This window comes from Mastomys coucha, unplaced genomic scaffold, assembly GCF_008632895.1.
Source record: "Mastomys coucha isolate ucsf_1 unplaced genomic scaffold, UCSF_Mcou_1 pScaffold6, whole genome shotgun sequence".
Lineage (NCBI taxonomy): Eukaryota > Metazoa > Chordata > Mammalia > Rodentia > Muridae > Mastomys > Mastomys coucha.
This window is the reverse complement of record NW_022196912.1, coordinates 125975997-125994570: the sequence shown is the minus strand read 5'-3', so window position 1 is coordinate 125994570 and position 18574 is coordinate 125975997. Positions and strand designations below refer to the sequence as shown.

The 18574-nt window shown below is 55.0% G+C and overlaps 1 protein-coding gene across 7 annotated transcripts in view; it reads right to left on the bottom strand.

The window, feature by feature from the left end:
- Kif26a (kinesin family member 26A) overlaps positions 1–18574 on the bottom strand; it is a 39100-nt gene that overhangs the window by 13618 nt on the left and 6908 nt on the right. For 6 of the 7 annotated variants that reach the window (XM_031356248.1, XM_031356249.1, XM_031356250.1 and 3 more), the window contains exons 3-4: positions 11538–11963; positions 5534–5724 (exon numbers count right to left, since the gene is read on the bottom strand). In XM_031356248.1, the coding sequence (XP_031212108.1) occupies positions 5534–5724; positions 11538–11963 (617 nt within the window). Of the gene's footprint in view, positions 1–5533; positions 5725–7409; positions 7553–11537; positions 11964–18574 lie in introns of those variants that run through there. The other variant, XM_031356254.1, reaches the window with a different exon arrangement.

Below are 18574 nucleotides of genomic sequence, written 5' to 3'. Positions count from 1 at the left end.
TTCTTACAATTGCACAGCCTGAACTTGGTTTTCCTGAGTGGGGTCCTAGGCTGGGGCCACAGGCACGACAGGAGGCAGACAGTCCGTGTAGACATTGGACTACATTCTACTCTGTGTTGAGCTCTGAAATCACGGGCTTCAATCTTAGCTATCCATACCTTTCTTCAAGCTGGCCCTATTCCAGGGATAGAGGGTCAGGTGTCTGTACTGGGATGGGCTTTCCTGCAACCCCTACACCCCTGCAAAAGTCGTCTCCACTGCTCCCTAATATACCTTCCCCTGAAAAGTCCTCTAGCCAAGTTTTCAGGCTCCTACCTTGCCTGTGGACCATGAGAACTACATGGCCCAACCCACACCTCCAACACGGAGACCCAAAAATATCACTAGAATTTATATTATACACACCAAGAAGCTGAGCCACTCTCCCTAGGCCTGGAGCCTGTCACCACTTTTCAAGGGAGACCTGGGTGGGGGTAGGTGACCAGGACGAGAAGCTATCTAACCAGTTCCACCTCTCTCTAAAACCCCCAAATGTCCCCCACCCCTCCCCCATCCCTCTAAGGCCTCCCAGGTCCCATTTTTTTCTTCCTCAGGTGGATCCAACACGCAGCAGCCCAGAGCCTGGGGCCCCTTGGCACCTCCCACCCCATTGCTGGTACTCTGGTAACTCCTCTCATCTTTAATAGGAGTTGTCTTTTAAGAGGCCCCAGGGACAGCTTCCTCCTAGTGAGGTGTCATCACAGAAAATAAAAGTAATCTACGATGCATGGCGGAGTTCTTAACAGCCGCAGAGGCGTCCGTGTACTGCAGACTGGGCAGAAGAGGGAGTGGCGGACTCCTGCCCAGGAAGACCCTGGGCCCCAGGACCCCAGTTCTCTGCCAGTGGTGGCACCTGCACCCTGAGGTGCTCTAAGCATCTGCCTAGGACCTGCCTGAGCCTGTGTTTGCAAAGCTCCAATGAGTCTTGTGAGAAAGTGTGTCAGTTTCTCATCCCATTCGCCAAAGTTGCACACGGCAAGCTGTGGGCAAGAGGAGCGGACACTGTTACCTACCGCTGTGTCTACTGAGAATCGTGAGGTCAAGGCTTCAAGGGTCCCAGACTACTCCTGTGGGGAGTCACAGGGCATGGACAGTGGCTGGAAAGGGCCACAGCAGACAGAGCCTACACCAACTCAGGGCTCTTCATGCCTCCCAACTCCCTACCTGGGCCCCCACTCCAGATCCCACCCCAACAGCCAGCCTCTGGAGCCTCCGTCCTGCCTCAGAAGGCAGTGTTATTTGCAGGTACGACCAGGGCAGGGAAATCACAACCCCCTTGCCCGGCACCGCCCAGGGCTGGGTCCTAATTTATGCTACCCCAGCTGGGCAGGAAAAAAGACTTCCTGGAGAAGGGTTTTTGCCTATAAGTGGGTGCAAAGAAAACCTGTTCCTAGGGTTTGGAGACAGTGCATGGGGGCTGCCAAATATTTGCCTAGGCTAGAGGGTGTAGGGGGATTCCCCCCTCAAGGTGTCTACACTGGTCAGCAGACAGCAGAGGCCAAGGCATGCCCACTCTGAACACGCTCTTTACAGCTGTGTCTGGCCCCCAGGCCTTCCCACAGGTCAGGCAGGGCCAGAGTGCAACCTTTAAAGAAGGTTATGGGGAGCCGGGCAGTGGTGGTGCACACCTTTAATCCTAGCACTTGGGAGGCAGAGGCAGGTGGATTTCTGAGTTCGAGGCCAGCCTGGTCTACAGAGTGAGTTCCAGGACAGCCAAGGCTACACAGAGAAACCCTGTCTCAAAACAAACAAACAAACAAAAACAAACAAACAAACAAACAAAAAAACACACAAAAAAAAAAGAAAGAAAAAAAAAGAAGAAGGCTATGGGGCGGCCATACCTCGAGGTATATGGAGGCCAACCAATGGCGGCTAGGAACAAGGCTGGCTTTGCTGGGTAAGCCATTGGGACTATAGACAACCCTGTCCTTGATGGCCCCCCTCCGAAGCCAGACACCACAGCACAGGCATCAGCTGACCTGGGCACCTCCTGCACATGGCCAGCTCCTGGGTCTGACCTGACTTGCAGCAGCAGAGGGGTGGGAGCCAGCAGCTGCTGGAGCAGGCCCAGCCCCCAGGCACCTGTTTTATGGTTCAGCACTCACAACGCATGACTCACACCAAGTCTCTGACAGATGGACCAGGACAAGTACTTTGTCTTGGATGAAAATGGACAGACTTCCATCAACCTCCCAAGCCTTCCAGGGTTTGGCTCGCAGGGGTTTGAGAGTCCCCGGAGGTCAGGGCTGATCCCAAGGACCCCAGTTTGGTAAAGACACAAAGCTGGGTTCTAAGCAGTAGGAACATAAAAAACACTGGTCTCACCAAGGCTGAGAAAAGATAGGGTACCATGCCCAGGGCCACTAAGACCACCACACTGTTAGGAAGGGGCAGCTCTGGGGCACTGGGAATGCAGGGAGGAGTAGTCTTCCCCTGATGGAGAAACTAAGAGAAAAAAAGGGCAAGAGCTTCCAAATAGCTCTCACCCTCAGGGGACACCACCTCCATGAAGCCTGTCCTGATGCCCCAATGTAGACCCAAGCCCTAAGCTTCCTATTCTACAGAACCACTCTTGCCTGAGACTTCCTGCGCTCACAGAAAGCCTGGCACACACCTTCGCTGAGGACATGAATGCCCCAGTTTATGAACGCCAGCCTGAACGTCAAGCAACCCCAGATCCATCATTTCTCTGGTCACTGACACATGAGAACAGAAAGAAAAAAAAATCTCATCTCATAAAGAAAACTTACTGTTTCAAAGAGGAAGGTGCTTTAGAGGCAACAGGGCTATTACACCGAGATCTCTGAATGTCTGAAAGGCAGCCTGTTCCCTTGGCGACCAGCTGCTGCCAGTGCAAAGCTTCCCTAAGCTGAGGGGCGGGCAGGCGGGCACAGCAAGGCCTCACACCTCCTTCAGTACAGCAGACCTGCCACCTGCAGGATCTGCCTCATGAGGGCCCACAGTACTCACTGGGGGCGCTCCTCAGTGGGCCAGACAGCCAAAGGAACTTAAGACCTGAGGAGAAGGAGCTGCCACCGAAGGCCTCCCAGGGCCTGCTGTCATCTGAGGACCATACCAGGAGGTTGGAGCAAGTGAAAGACCATTCTGCCAAGTCCTCTTAGCCCAGGCCAGCTCAGAACCTCTGCACCTCTGCCAGCTAGGCCTAAACGTCGGTCCAGAAAGACACCTGGGGGGCTCCACAGAGGCTAGGAAGGGCCATGCTTCCCCGCCCCACACCGACCGAAAGACACCTCCCCCGGCACATGTTCCCAAGATATCTAGATTCTGGGTGCTGGGGTAACGCATATTTACCAAGGGCAGAAGGATAGCTAGGCAGGCAGGCTGTGCTAATTAATGGGAGCAACAGAGAGAGGGGAGGTTGCAAGTTGCACAGCAGTTAGAGGGTTCAAGACACAGATGTCAGGGTCACAGCAGTCCCTGGAGTGTGTCCTCAAATTTCTGGCTGGAGAGGTATATCCAGTCAGTGCTTACCCACAGGTCCAGAGGAGCCGATGCTACTCCACCCCTCCCCCAGCTCCCAGGCTCCCAGGTGCCCTTGGGACTACAATGTACTTCATGTGGGCATGGCACTCTGAATGAGTGGCTGAGGATGGCTTGAGTTGGTTGTTCAGCCTGGAGAGGACAGCCAGGGCAAGTACGGAGCCCTCGGGACGGTAAGATTTGAGAACCTGAACTGATGAGCTCTCTGTCATCCCCACAGATGCCCCCGCCACCTCATCTCCTCAGCCCTTTGAAGCCCTCCCAGAGGGCAGCCCTCTGATCTGGCCTCCATCCAAGGCCACCTTCACAGACAGATTCCAGACTCACTGCCCACCTCTGTGCAAAACTCCCTAGGGATGGGCGAGGCTCATTCCTCCTGTCCAGGTTCAGAGAACACCGCACCTGCTCAGTGTGAGCCTTGAGATGGGGCCGAAGTTCTACTGCCTCCCCGTGCACTTTGGGCAACCCCTGTCCAAATCCATTCCTTGCCATAACCCACAATGCCAGCCAGTGGTTACAAAGTTTCAAAGCTCACTGGGATGAGTCTCCCAGTAACAGTCTCAGCCCTGCAGAAACACCTACCCTAAACCTGACCTTCAGGAGGCCACATCACAGGTCAGCCACTGATAGAACAGTGACTCCCACACCACCCCGTGTACTCACACGCACGCATGCATGTACGCACACACACACACACACACACACACACACACACACACGCACACACGCACACACGCACACACGCACGCTTGGGGAAACCTGCCTCCAGTCCCCACCCAAGTCCACTTGTTTCTTTGTTTCTATGGTAACTTCCCAAGGTCAGGGTGTTGCTCAGGCAGAGGAACCTCCACAGCCTGGGATGAGACAAAAGGCAGCCAGCTGCTGCTGCCTGCTGCCGGGCAGGGTGGTTAATGAGCCAGTGGGAGGGGGCCACACACACCACACACGCTGTGTCAAGACCCTCCTCAGGCATCGGGGCCTCAGAATCAGGGTGCTGGGCAGTATTCAGACTCAGGACCAACAGCCATGTAAACACTTTTCAATAGACTGGAGCATTTTAAAACCTACCTAGTACCACGCCAGGAGTGTGGCTGCCACATAGGCCACCAAATCCTCAAAGCAAAAGCCCTTGAAATCAGAACTGAGCAGGATAAGGACATGCCCAGCCCCCTAGACACCACCCTGAGGCTCCCAGGCAGGCTGTCCCCATCTGGAAGGCCTTGCAAGGTTCTCTGCATCTGGCTGGGTTGGCTGCTGAGGCCCCATCAGTCACAGGAGGTCGTGTAGCACTGCACAGCGGCATTCATCAGCCGGCCCTGACAATGCCCTAATCACATGCCCCGTCACGCCCCCCATCAGGCCCTCAGTTCCCCCCGGACCAGGGCTGATAAGACAGCCTCTGCACACCACCCAGCATGATACAGACAAGCTTATCAGCGACATTCGGGCTGTTAATGGGACAGTGACCCCCAGCTGGCTGCCATTACCTCTCATTATGGCGATTACATCCTGTAATCCCTGTTCCCTCAGGCTGCTGGATGAGGGTAGGACTCCAGCCTTGGGTCTGCAGAACCAAAGGTTTTGCCTTGGGCCAGGGAAACTCTTTCCAACCCACGCACTGGCCAGCAGGCTCCCCTACCCACCCACTGGCCAGGCTCAGGGAGAGGGGGTCCTGTTCCCACCTTGAAGTACTTCTCTCCCTCTGGCCGGATGGACCATAATCACACCATCTTACATCCCCAAGAGAGGCATCCTGGAGGGGAGGGGTCAAACCACAGCCCAATCACTTCTATTCACTCAAGCTCAAGGCCCTAGACAGGTACCTTCGAAAGGTGTCCCAGGAGACCAGCCAGGATTCTTGCAGCCCCTACTCTTCCATCAACTGAGCCAGTTCTTTCTCCCAAGAACAGGTCATATGCCACCAGGGACCAAGAACTCAAGGCCTCCATTTCCCAACAACGCATTGCAGCTTGTGTGACCCCAGAGGACCTACCTTATAAAGAAAGAGGCCGCTGCGGATGGGCCTGTGGAACCCCCTGCTGAGGTGCCTGGGGTGGGGGTAACCAGGGCTGTAGTGCATGCTGCCCCTCGGCCCCATGCCTTAGACATACGATCAGAGCCTGTTGTTGGGGGACAGTCTCGGACGGTGTCAGCCACAGCCACAGCAGCCACAGCAGCCTCAGCCTGCAGGAAGGAGAAATCCACATAAGGAACAGGCAGGTGACAGACCCATCACCTCAGGCTGAGTACCCTCACTTAACCCTAGACAACCCCCATACCCCTCTCCCCCCATACACAAGCACTTGCAAAATCCCACCTATGTGACTGGAAACCACAGCCGGGAGACTGGGACCCTGCACCAAAGGCCTAGCCTCCAAGGCAATCTACCAGGGCTCCTGTCCCCAGATCAGGGCATGTGACAGGTCTACGCCAGCCATGGAGGAAAATGCAGACCCCACCCGGGGCTGACTCTACAGCCCTTCTCAAGTCCTGTAGTGACCACAGAGGTCAGGCAGACAGACCTCTGTCCCTCATCCCTGGGCCATCTGGGAGCACCCAGAGGTACAATTATACAAGGCACCACAATAAATATTTGGCATGAGTGCTAATTGTCCCCCATGTGATAACGTATGACACTCCACTGTCTGAAATACAGCTCTGGCATTTCCAACTAATTAGCTAAAATAAATTCTAGAAAGGGAGCGGCCTCAGCATGGTGCACAGATATAATTAAATGTTCCCAGGACAGCTTCTACATGATGTTTACTTGCCCCTCAGGCTCTGGGGGCAGAGGGGACTCAAGCCCTAGCAGAAAAGAACAGGCAGCTGGTCTCTTCCCGGAAAGCCCCAGGCCCCTCAAGCTCCAAAATACCCTCTCCACTCAGACAATATGGCCTGTGTCCCAGATGACAGAAGACTGGGATCCCCAGCTGAGAGGGCACAGGCCTGGTCTGCAGACCCTGGGAGAAGCTCAGTATTCTCAGGGTCTCTCAAAGGATGTAGCCCTGAGACCAGGTGTGGTATGTCTGCACAACGAGCCACCTTATATTCAGAGCCCTTACAAAGCAGGGCAGTTACCCTCCTCACAGCAGAGGCCTCACCTTGCTCAGCCCCTGGGAGACCCCAGCTTCTAAAGCCCAGTCAGGAGATGAAACACACTCCCTCTCTAAGCCTGTCAAAGTCCTGAGCCCAGCCCAAGCCTTGAGCCGGTGCCAGTCTAGCACCTTCTTAGTCCCCAGCAGCACCCAGTACCCCAGGACTTGAAAGGCCCATAGCCAAAAAGGGCAAACATGGACTAGCTTACCAGGCACTGCACCAAACATCTACCAGCTACGTGCCTACAGCTGCATGTATAGGTGTATGGGCCAACAGTCCTGAACAGCCTGGCCTGCCCTCTTCTCCAAGCCACTCCCTCACCCCAACATGGATCTCCTTTGAACCCCTTACTATGTCTTCCTATGAAAGAATGAGCTGCTTAGTCAGGAAGAGTCACATAGGAAGGAATCCATGCATATAAGGCTGACGATCTGTGGTCTGAGTCCTTTGGAGCAGTGCCTGACTTAGCTGAGCATCCACTGGACACAGCAGCCAGAGCCCAGGGTCAGGAACTTGGGGAGGAGAGGTGTTCAGCCCACAGCTAACCTAGAGTTAGCTCGGCAGTCTGTGGTGGCAGTGGGGGTCCATGCCCAGGGTCCCACAACACCTGGTCCAACTGCCAGACACTGAGGACCGAAGCAGAAGGCATCGCAGGAGGCCAGAGCTGCTGCCCCATCCCCCATATGGTCCCCTACCCACTCCCACAGGCACAGCCACCCGGGGCACCTCCAGAGGTACCGGGGCCTTTAGCCGCTGGTCCTCCCCACACTGACCTGTCTCAGGAGTCCCGCACGTGACTTGGTTCCACCGTCCCACCAGCTGCCATGGCAACACGGCTCCGTCCCTCAGGACGGCCACTGCCAATTCCTGCCAGAAGCAGAGCCTGGACATGCCAAAAGAAGCCGTCCCAAAGCGAGTGCAGAACAGCGGTGGTGTGGGCGAGGGAGAGGGACCACGACACGGGGAGGATGTGGGTGGACGGCCAAACAGAAAGTGTGATGGAGGCACACGGCAGCAACGAAGGAAAAGCATGGAGAGAGGAGAGCGTGAGGCCAGCCCTGGCCGAGGGGAGCTACAGAGCCCTGACTCCATCACAACCTGATGGTGCCCACACAGAGGTGAGACACTGCAGGACCTCAGCAGACTTGCCCACTGTCTGCTGATCTCTGTGGTACACCAGGGATCTGCGGAACCCAGTTTAAGAAACACAGACTAGCCAGCCTCGGCAGCCCTCTAGGCCTGAGCTCTGCATCTATGGGATTCTAGCCTGGGACGCATGGTTCCTTCTAGGACTTCCCTCCCCCATCGATACCTGCCAGGTGCTCCTGTGAGGTAATGAGAAGCAGCCCAGAGGCTCCGGCTATGCATGAGGAAGTATATATATACCGGAGAGGGTTAGCATCCTGCAAAGAATGTTACATTCTCATTCTTGCTTGCCTGCTCCTCTCCTGTTACTCAGAGGCCTCCGGGGCCTGGCATAAGATGGGAAGTCCTGTACCTTCAGGGCCCACCTTACAGAAGCAGCTACACTGGGGCTTCACAAGGAAGATGAGGCCATCTCACCAGCCCCCACTACATGGGTGGGTAAACTGAGGCCTGGACAGGAGTGTCAGCAACAAATTAGGATGGTTCCGTCGACAGCCAGGCTATAGCTCAGAGGGAGTCCTCCACCTCCAATATCCACCTAAGGTCTCTATGAATGGCTGGCAGCGGGCTCTCTGCACAGTTCTGAGTGGGAAGCAAGCAGGCACCCCCAGGATGGTGCCACCCAACCACCAAGTTGTGGGGAGCCCCAGCTCCTTTAGGCCTCTCTAATGTCAACCGTGCCATCTCAAACCAATCAAGGGGTCAGGAGGCTGAGTCCTGTCCTGGAGCTCGTGCTACAAGATGAGAACAGGTTTTCTGACTTTCCTGGGGGGGCTTCTGACTGTGGGATGCCACAAGCTGGCATTGGGGAGACCACATATGAGGATGCTCCTCATCTGTTACAACAATGTCTCTGCCTGACAGTCTAGAGCAGTGGTTCTCAACCTTAAAGCTGTGACCCTTTAATCCGGTTCCTCGTGTTGCGGTGACCTCCAACCACAAAATTATTTTTGCTGCTACTTCAGAACTGTACTTCTGCCACTGTTACGAACTGTGACGTCAATATCTGATATGCAGTGGTCTCAGGCAACCCCTGTGAAAGGGTCCTTTGACCCACCTAAGGGGTCACGATGCACAGGTTGAGAGGCACTGTTCTACAGGGATTAGTGGGGACAACCCCTACGAGCTCCAGAGCAATGGGCGTTCCACGGCAAAATGACCAGGAAAGGGCTCGTCTCTGAGCAAGGGTTAGGGAGAGCCAGGCCCTCAGGGGAGGGGAGGTCCAGTGGCTCTGGGTCCCTGTGTACCTCTACCCAGCTCCCAGCTTCAACCTGTACATGTCAGTATGTCACCTGGTGTTTGTATGCCCCAGGACAAAGGTCATGGCAGTCCCCTCCCTCCAAGTGTGGCTGTGGCTTAGGTTAAATAAAGCTATGTAGGCCAACAGCTTCTTGACCCACTGAAACTCGGGGCCATGAGGGTAACTATACCACAGTAATACCCAGATGCAGAGCCCAGGGCAGCATGCTCTGCCATTCATTCAGCACCTAGAATGTTCCTGGCCTTGCCGGTGGCTCTAGAGGGCCCCGGAAGTCATAGGTCATACTATCCCCTCTAAGGACCAACTCTCCTGCCCAAGTCAAGCATTTTCCTGGCTCTCTGCTCCTCATCCCTGTACGATGGGGGCCAGGCTGTCTGAACCACCTGTGGGAACCAATCCACCTCATAGCCCCAAAGGCCACCAGCCATTTGTGACAGCTTCACAACCCATCTCTCCAGAAGTGTTTAATAGCAGAGTGCCCAGGCAGTACTTGATCATCAGGGATCGACGCCCTGCTTCAAGGGACATTGCCTCATCTGCAGCCTAAAGTTCTATTTATGGTTCTAATAATCTCCCTATTGATTGCCAGGACTGTTCTCTAATTATAAATCCATTCCCACCTTTTCCCGAACACAATCAATGTGCAATGAGAAGCAGAGGCCTTAAATGCCCACGTTTTATGGCAGGTAAGCCAATGACCGGCCCCTCCTGGCATCCTCCCCCGTCACCGCTCCAAAGCAAGAAGACCATCAGCATGAGCCTTGCTCAATGTTTGCCCAGACTTAAGGCTATGGCCAGCCAGTCAGTGGGGCCACCTGACACCCCTTGGGGTCAGTGTCTTAGGTCTGAGCACGTCACCTGAGGCTTCCTTTAAGATCCAGCTCAATGTCACCTCCTCTAGGAATGACTTAATTCACCTCAACAGTCAGGGGCATCTGCACCCTACTGCTGGCTTCTGTTCCCACTCCTCAGGCAGCCCAGCTGTTGGGTCAGAGTCCCAGGGGGACAGAGCAGCTGGCCTCCCTTCAGTTTGGTAAGGGAAGAGTGTTAGGCCATCACCAGCATGGTATTCCAACCCCAGGGACAGATGGCCTCAAAACATGAGCCCCTGAACGAAGCCCAGGGACCAGCTCCAGCTTGGGCAGAATTCTCAGCACAGCCCACATCCAAGAGCAAAGTCCAGCCAAAAAGTTGTACCCACCTTGGAGAGGCCTACAGTCAAGACAATGGGAGGAGCCTTCCTTACATGGGAGCTTGTATCAGCATTGCCCAGTGGCTCTGGGGTCCCTGTGCACCTCTACCCAGCTCACTGAAATGCCACTGGACACACAGACCAAGGGTGAGAGCTGACCAGCCCACCTCAGGGACTTTGCCAACTCCCCAAGCTTTCGTAGGTGGCTGCTGTGTGCCTGGAATGCACGCCTGAAACTCTACCTCAGAAGCAGGATTCCTTAGCAACACCTACAGGATCCTCTGCAGTCAGTGGCCATGGGAGCAACAGGAGGGGGGTGGAGGTGGGGGCGGGGCACTACCCCATGTAGCCAAGCACACATGATCCACAGCAGTCAGTCCCTGCCCTGCTTCATGTCCCCCTCCTGCCTCTTCTCCCAGAAGCCATCAGTGTCTCAATCCTGGTAGATGTATTTACACCTTCTCAACCTAGAGGATTTCTCCCACTACGGTCACGGTCATGGTCACCGGTCACCTGTGGAACTCAGACCAACAAGTCCAAAGTACATTGCCCTCCTGCTGGGCACTGTGGGCCCTCAGACTAAGTCCTCAACAAGCAGATGGCTGTACCCTCAGCGTGGTGCCCTAGAGAAGGGGCTATATCAAGCAGGGCTCGTGTAGAATACAGGCTGGGCCCTGGTGATGTCAGGCCCTCCCAGGGTCCAGTCACAGATCATCTGTTATACCAACCCGAGGAAACCTCTAGGCCAACAGCACGACTCTCTCAGTTTCCACCCTGGGACTCCTTGAAACAGGTAGAAAACTGGGGACATGGAAAGTTGGAGAGATTGCAAGAGACATGACGATGTGCACGTGGGCATTGCCCTAGAAAACCACTCCTGGCCAGGGACTTCAGAGGTGGATTAAGGGGAGCCAGGCCTTCAACCTAACCATCAATGCCAGCAACTGTGAACGTCACTGTGTGCTCTAGGCTCTGTCTTCCATCCATGGGGCATGTCTATGTCACCCAAGCTGTGCCTTTCTGAGGACAGCCCATCGTAGCAGGTTCTCAAAGGAAGATGTTCTCTCTAAACCTAGAACCAGACAAGGCCCGTCTCAAGAGACCTTGGTTCCACTATCATCACACAGCTTGACAGAAGGCCTAAGAAGCAAAAGTTAGACAAAAGCATCCCTGATTTACCCCAGGCTTGCAGGGGAGGAGGGGGGACCTGCCAATACATTGCTACAGCGCACCCAGGCGTGGTCAGGAGCCTATCAGAGAGTCAGCTGGACTCTCCAGTAGCCCACCTACCCGAACACTCACCAGGCAAGTGGGTGGCAAGAAGCTGTTGACTCTTGAGAGGCTCCATACCCCCTCCAGGCACTGCTGGGCCTGGATGGTGACTGTACTCAATGCTCCCCCGAGGCCTGCTGGTGCCACCGACACCTGGACGCTGGGGCCAGATGGCCAAGCTGTTGCTTTCCTCCTGTCAGGTCCTACAGGGGGCTGCCTCCCCATGAGGCCCACTGGTCCAGGTGGGTCCCTAGGACTGGGAGCCGCAAGGCCTCCTCGGGAAGCATCGGGGTCCTCGTGGCTGGCAGGGGTCTGCAACAGGCGCAGGGCTTCCCGAGTGAGCTGGTGCAGATGTGTTGTGCATACGTCACAGCGGCTCTCAGCGTCAGGGCGGCACGCTGGCTGAACCCCAGAGGCCGGGAGCTTGTCAAGAAGCAGGGTAGAGAGGCAAGGGTCCTGGGGATGGCAAGGAACAGCAATCAGTGCTTGGGTACACAGGGAGCCCATCACCTCAGCTCATGTTGTAGCCAGAGCAACACCATCCATAACATTATTATGGCCCAAACTATTTCATTCACATGAGCCCAGCAGGAAGGTAATTATCAGAGTTAATAGTCAGGTTCCCTGTGCCCTGACAGCCACCCACCTCCCCGCCATCATTAACCACGCTGGTTCACAGCTAACAAGATGCATCTGTAGCTCCCTGACAACCAGCTTGTGGGTAAAGGCACTGATCCAGGGTCTGGCAGGAGGCTGGCCAGAAGCGGTCCCCAGGCTCCCTTCCCCTGGCTTTCTCTCATGGGGCAGAGATCCCATCCCTGTTGTTGCAGTCTCCAGCCAGTCCTGGTACCAGCATATGGCTGAGAGCCTGAGAACCTGAGAGAGGCTGAGAGCACAATGAGACAAGGTAGTAGCATGGCTATGTCTCTTAGCCAAGTCTCCAGAGCAAGTGTGGCCATCTCTAACTCTGACAGCAAGCAGGGATGGCTTGCATGGCTCACTGTCCCACACAAAGCGTGCCCAGAGACACTGTCCAGAGATGGGTAAGAAGAGGACCCTTAAAGCAGGCTGGAGGTCAGGAGGATAAGATTCCCACACAGGGGGAGGACACCCCCTCCAAAGGGACAATACCTCCTGGAAGGGACATGGCACCCTGTATGGGGACACACCTCCCTCAGAGAGACTGGAGCTGGGCCGGGCTCAGAGTGACCTAACTAGAGGCAAAACACTTGTCCTGATCCAATTCTCTGTTCTCGTGTCCGGGCCCACGTAGTCCAGTCCCTTAGACAAACATAGCCTAGCGAAGTTACAGCGGTCACTCTAAGAAGCCAGGATCGTTTCTCATCGATCCACTCCACCAGCTCCAGCCTTGGCCTCCTTCTGCCCAATTTCAGGCAGTTCCACACTAAGCTGACCTTATAGGTCCCGAAGGTTTTCTCACAGCACCTCACCCTAAACAGAAGCCTCCCCAGATATATCCATTTCTCAGACTATGAGGCTGAAGTCATCCATCCCACAGAAGCGTCTCAGGTATCTCAGAGATCCATGCTTCCTTAGCGTGCCCAGGGGTTGGTCGCCTGTGCCCATAGTGCTCAAAGCGGTGAAGGCTGTGGTCAGAGCAGCCAATTCAGAGAGAGGCAAGGGGCCTATCATGACTAAAGTCTCTCTTCCTTGGCCCCATTTCCACTCACCCAGAGCCCAAGGCAGATAAAAGAGTGACCTCTGTCAGACCTAGTATCATGGCAGCTGCCTGATTTATGGAATACCCTGTAAATCTTGGATGGTTTCCAGGCTGAGAAGTGCCTGGCAGATCAGGTCCCCATTAGCTGATGCCCCTGGAATTCACCAGGCTCAAGCATACCAGGGGCCCTGCAGGGCAAGAGAGGCCCCCAGAGATGGCACAGGGGTGGAGGCTAGGGTGGGGTGATGGCAGCCAGTGACCCAGGCCCAGGCGGAGGGCAGGATGGCCTGTTTCCAGTCTGGCTCTCCTGCTCTGACTTTCCACTCAGCAGGAGGCTACAAAGGGAAGGAAGTGTGGCCTGGTACAGGCATTAGCTCAGCTTGAAAGGGGCCGCCCAGCCCAAGCTCCAGCCTAGAATCCAGGCCCAGGCCAGCTAACCTTTGTTCTGGGCTCTCTGAACAGGCCTGGAGGCCTCTGCCTGTCTTAGGGGCCACGGCTTCTGAAATAATGCCCCTCCCCACAGCAGGAGGCAAGTATGAAAGCTAAGCCTAAGGACTGGGCAGAGGGGAGGGGAGCCCACTAGTTCCTCCAACACAGCTAGGCAGAGAGTAGGGGAGAAGCCTGACTGGCCTTCAAGAGCAGAAGAGATCCATCCAGGCACCGGACAGGAACCAAGGGGGAGAGGGAGAGGGCCACCATGTTCAGGTCCCCACTGAGAAGGTGGCAAAAGTCACTTGCTCATCTGTGCAGTCGGCTCCGGACATCTCAGACGAGAAGCCTTCTCCTTCGCACAGCTGCCCTGCACTCTGGTGCCTCTTGCATAAGCTCCTAGTGGGCCAGAGCTCTTGGCTAAGGCCTAGGTCAAGGTTGGGGCAAGGAGCCAAGTCAATGGTTTTGGTCCCCTTACCACCACCATCCACGTTGGGAGCTAAAACCTCAGGCCACCTTTCCAGTCCTGGTCACACAACAGGAGGGAAGTTGGCTGCTGGGGTGACAGGCTGCTCAAACACACTCCGTTGCAGTTGGAGTGGGGCCTGGGGACCATGACCCACAGAGAGTAGAGCCACTGTGGGGCTGGGTCCTTCAGAACCACAACCCACTCTGGAGAAGCCCAAGACCTTGTCTTTGGAAGCAGCTGGGAGAATAGAGGGGACTGAACAGAGCGGAGCTTCCCATAGTATAGTTAGGGCTCCGTGGAGGGGACACTCACTCACACACACACACACACACACACACACACACACACACAAACATATTCACACAGCGCACACACACTCACACACACAAACATATTCACACAGCACACACACTCACACAAACATATTCACACAGCACACACACTCACTCACACACACACAAACATTCACACAGCACACACACACACACACTCACACACATATTCACACAGCACACACACACTCACTCACACACGCACACACACATATTCACACAGCACACATGCACGCATACACACATATTCACACAGCACACACACACGCATACACACATATTCACACAGCACACACACACTCACTCATACACACGCACACACACAAACATTCACACAGCACACACACACACACATATTCACACAGCACACACACACACAAACACACATTCACACAGCACACTCACACACACACGCACACACACATATTCACACAGCACACACGCACACACACATTCACACAGCACACACACTCACACAGCTCTCTCTCTCTCTCTCTGTCTCTCTGTCTCTCTCTCTCTCTCTCTCTCTCTCTCTCTCACACACACACACACACACACACTGTTCCAGCAAGGCCTTCACTCAGATCGGACAAAGGACTTGAGCAAAGCCACCAGATTTCCCTGCCCCACCCCCTCAGCCACCAGCAATCCCTGCTTGCTTGAACTTCCTCTAGCTGTAAGCTCTGCACACAGCAGGGGCGGAGGGGAGGCCAGGAGGACCTGTCCGGACCAGGCTTCTTTTCCAGCATCCCCTGTAGCTCACAGTGTCCAGAAGCCCAAGCTCCCAGGGGTCCTAGCTCAGGTTCAGGACCTTAACTCAAAATCCCCAGCCATTGGGCCTGTTACTTCTGAAACCCATTGCTTTCAGATAGACAGTAATTACTCCACTGCAAAATATTACTTTTAATTTCCGCTTTATGGTCTAATTAAACAGATATTTTACTTGTGCTTGGGAAAGTATTTTTCTTAATTTGATTCAATTTAGCACTGTGCCACAACCCACCCATCACGCAGTGCATTTTAGGGAGCCTCCAGTTTAAAAATGATGACTTTTCGGTTTTTATTTTGTTTCTGGGGTCTATAAGTTGCTTTAAGTAATCTTTTCATTTTCTCCTAGGAGAACGAAAAGGGTTCTGGCTTCAGCCCTGGCTTCAGAGCTGGTCAAGCTTCACCCACAGGCCAGGGCAAACACAGACCTCCCTGGGCCCTGCCAATCATCTATTTCTGCAGAGGGGTTCCCAGCACCCATGGCAGAGCTGGTAAGAAGCGCAGGCCGGGAATGCCTACACCCCTGACACCCTGGTGTCCCCCACTGCACCACCACACAAGTACAAGGGAGGGAGCAGGCAAACAAAGCATTCTGGGCTATGACCCTGTACAGCAACTGTTTCCGGAGTTGACAACAGGTTCAGGAAGAGACTCCCAGTAGCCTGCTATCGAGGACATTCCTGTCTCGTGCAGCCTAGCAGAGTGGTCCAGGGCTCAACTTTCCAGCCTGGAAACTGGCAGGCACGCCCAGGCTGCTCCACCCGATCAGGCACCTCACTAGAGGCCCAGACCCTCCATCTTATCAGCCTATAGCCCAGCCCACCCAGCACCGACCGGCACGCCACCCATAGCCTCATGCCAGGAGAAGCCCAGCTGGACAACTCAGGACAGACTCACTCATTGAGAGCCTTCCCCTTCAATAGCTACCTTGTTCTCCATGGAGAACCCACCACAAGATGCTAGAGACCTGGGGGACACTGGTGGCCTCAGCTGTGGGACCCCACCTGAAGGGGCATACACTATACCCTCCGACTCAGAGTCCTGGGCACTCGTTCTACAGCACAGGCTATGGTCCCATGTGCCTCAGTTTCCCCCACTGGACCATGAGGCAGCAGACAGTTTCACACTGCCAGGTTTGGGTACACATCCTCCTGAAGCGGGACCACAGCGGGCTTTGCTTATGTCTCTGGGGACAGACAGCTGAGCACAAAGAAGCTGGAACTCCCCTGGAAAGGGGCGTGCAGAATCTGAATCAAGTCCCTGTTATCCAGTCCCTGAGCAGAGTTCCAGAGACCACCAAATGCAGGTAGCCACAGATGGGCCCCACCCACTACCGTGCTCCAACAGGGGCTGCCTGAATGTCCTGAACTGCATCGCGGGGATATTCCTGGCCTACAGCTTTCAGTAAAGACTTTCTGAGACGATCCAAACACCAGCCCTGGCCCCAGGGTCTGAATACAGCTCTATCTAGGACACCCTGAAGAGGTGCCACCTTACTGGTTCCCATCCCTGGCTGCCACCTATGGCTGTCTCTGCGTGAGCTCCAGACACACCTACATAGCTACGACGCAGAGTCTCTGGTTACACTTGCACCTTCCAGACTGGTTTGAGTGTGATCGATCTGCAGATGCTGCAGGTCTCACCTGCACAGCACTGTCCTCCAGGCCCTAGGCACTCTGCTCAGGGGGCAGATGTATGAAGAGAAGGCGGGTGATGGACTCAGGCAGCTCCCATCCCCTCCCTAGGACACCAGAAAAGAGGCCTATGTGTCTGCGTGCTCAGAGGTCTTTAGGTAGCAAGCTGGTCCCAGCTTCCCATACCAGGAGTCTGTCTGGGGTGCTCTGGCCTTTCCATTCTTCCAGTTTGTACCTGGAAGCTCTTCTCCCCACCAGGTCTTAGGGTACCTATAGAAAAAGAGGAGTCCTGACTCTATCCTCAGGCCCAAATCACCTGCCAGGTAGGGCCCATCCCCTCTCCCTCTCCCCGCCCATCTGTCACCCCACAGAAGTGAAATGACAGGCAAGCCAAGCCCCTGGGATCATCTAGAATCCAACACTCGACACTTGACAAAGCCCTGCCTCTCCACCTCTACATACAACCTTGTCTGCCCTCCTTAGGAAGGCCAGAGAAACTGAAGCACTTACCTCAGGCCACACAGCCCAGGCAGTAGAATTGAGGCTCTGACTCTAGGGTCCCCACCCCCCAGGCCTCACCCCTTCCAACCTCCTTTTAAGCCCAACCCCCTCTGCCTGTTCATATGAGGTCTCTGGGTCTGAGGATCTGGGTGCTTCCTCTTGTGGGAGCAGGCATGGGGAGAGAGGAAGAGAGGCACTCAAGATCAAGACAGGCCTTATGGTTGCACTAGAAACAAAAACACCAACTTGGCTTTAGGACAGCCTCTGGAGTTCCACACATGCTGAGCCCATGAAACCAACAGGAAGGAACCCAAGGCTGGGCTGCCAGGGGGCAGAGCTGAGCCAACAGGACAGAGGGGAACCCACCCAGCCAGCCAGGCCCCTGAGCACAAGATCCAGCATGGCACGCTCCACCCGGAAACAGGAGACAGCTCAGGCTGACCCCGCTGCCGGAGTCGGGTCAAGCATCCATCCAAGTCTGGACGCAGCCAACACCAGGCCTGGCCCTGGGCTACACGTGACTAACAGTCCGCAAGCACAGGGACCTGCAAAACCTGCCTGCCCACCCCCACCCCAGCAGGATGCTACCACAGGGCAGATATGGCTGGGGGCCTCTCCCACGGAGCCAGCTGCCCAACAAACAGCCTTGGGCTTCGGACCACAGGTTCACATCTGAAAGACTGTCCAGGAGGATACAATGTATCCATCTGCAGAACCACTAATGAGAACCCCGGCAAGGGTTCCAAACCAGGAGCAAAGGTGACACCTCTATGGGGCCTGGTAGGAACAGATGGGGAAACTGAGGCCCCTGGTTCCCACTGAAGGCTCCTCTTGTCCACTGCTCATTCCAGGGGTAAAGGAGAGACTGAACTTGGCAGTGGCAGAGACTAGACTGCCCACCTGGCTGCTGGTAAGAAAGAACCCACAGGGTCAGGCCAGTCTTACCCACCTGCCCTGCACTGCTCAAGTTCCACATTGTGTGAACCAAATAAACAGAGAAGCTAGGCCAAGGCACACTCACTCACTCAGGGCCTTGAGCACAAAGACTGTGTGGTCACTTCCAGGAGTGAAACAATGTAAACTAAAACCAAACCGATGTGACTAACATACAGTCTAAGTGAACACACAGGAACTATCACTGCCCTTAAGAGAACAGTGCCAGCGGGTCGGTAGGTTAAAGTAAAGGCGAACTAGACCTTCAATGAATCTAAGGCAAGCACCAGCTCCCCAGACTTCCAACTACAAAGTCCTCC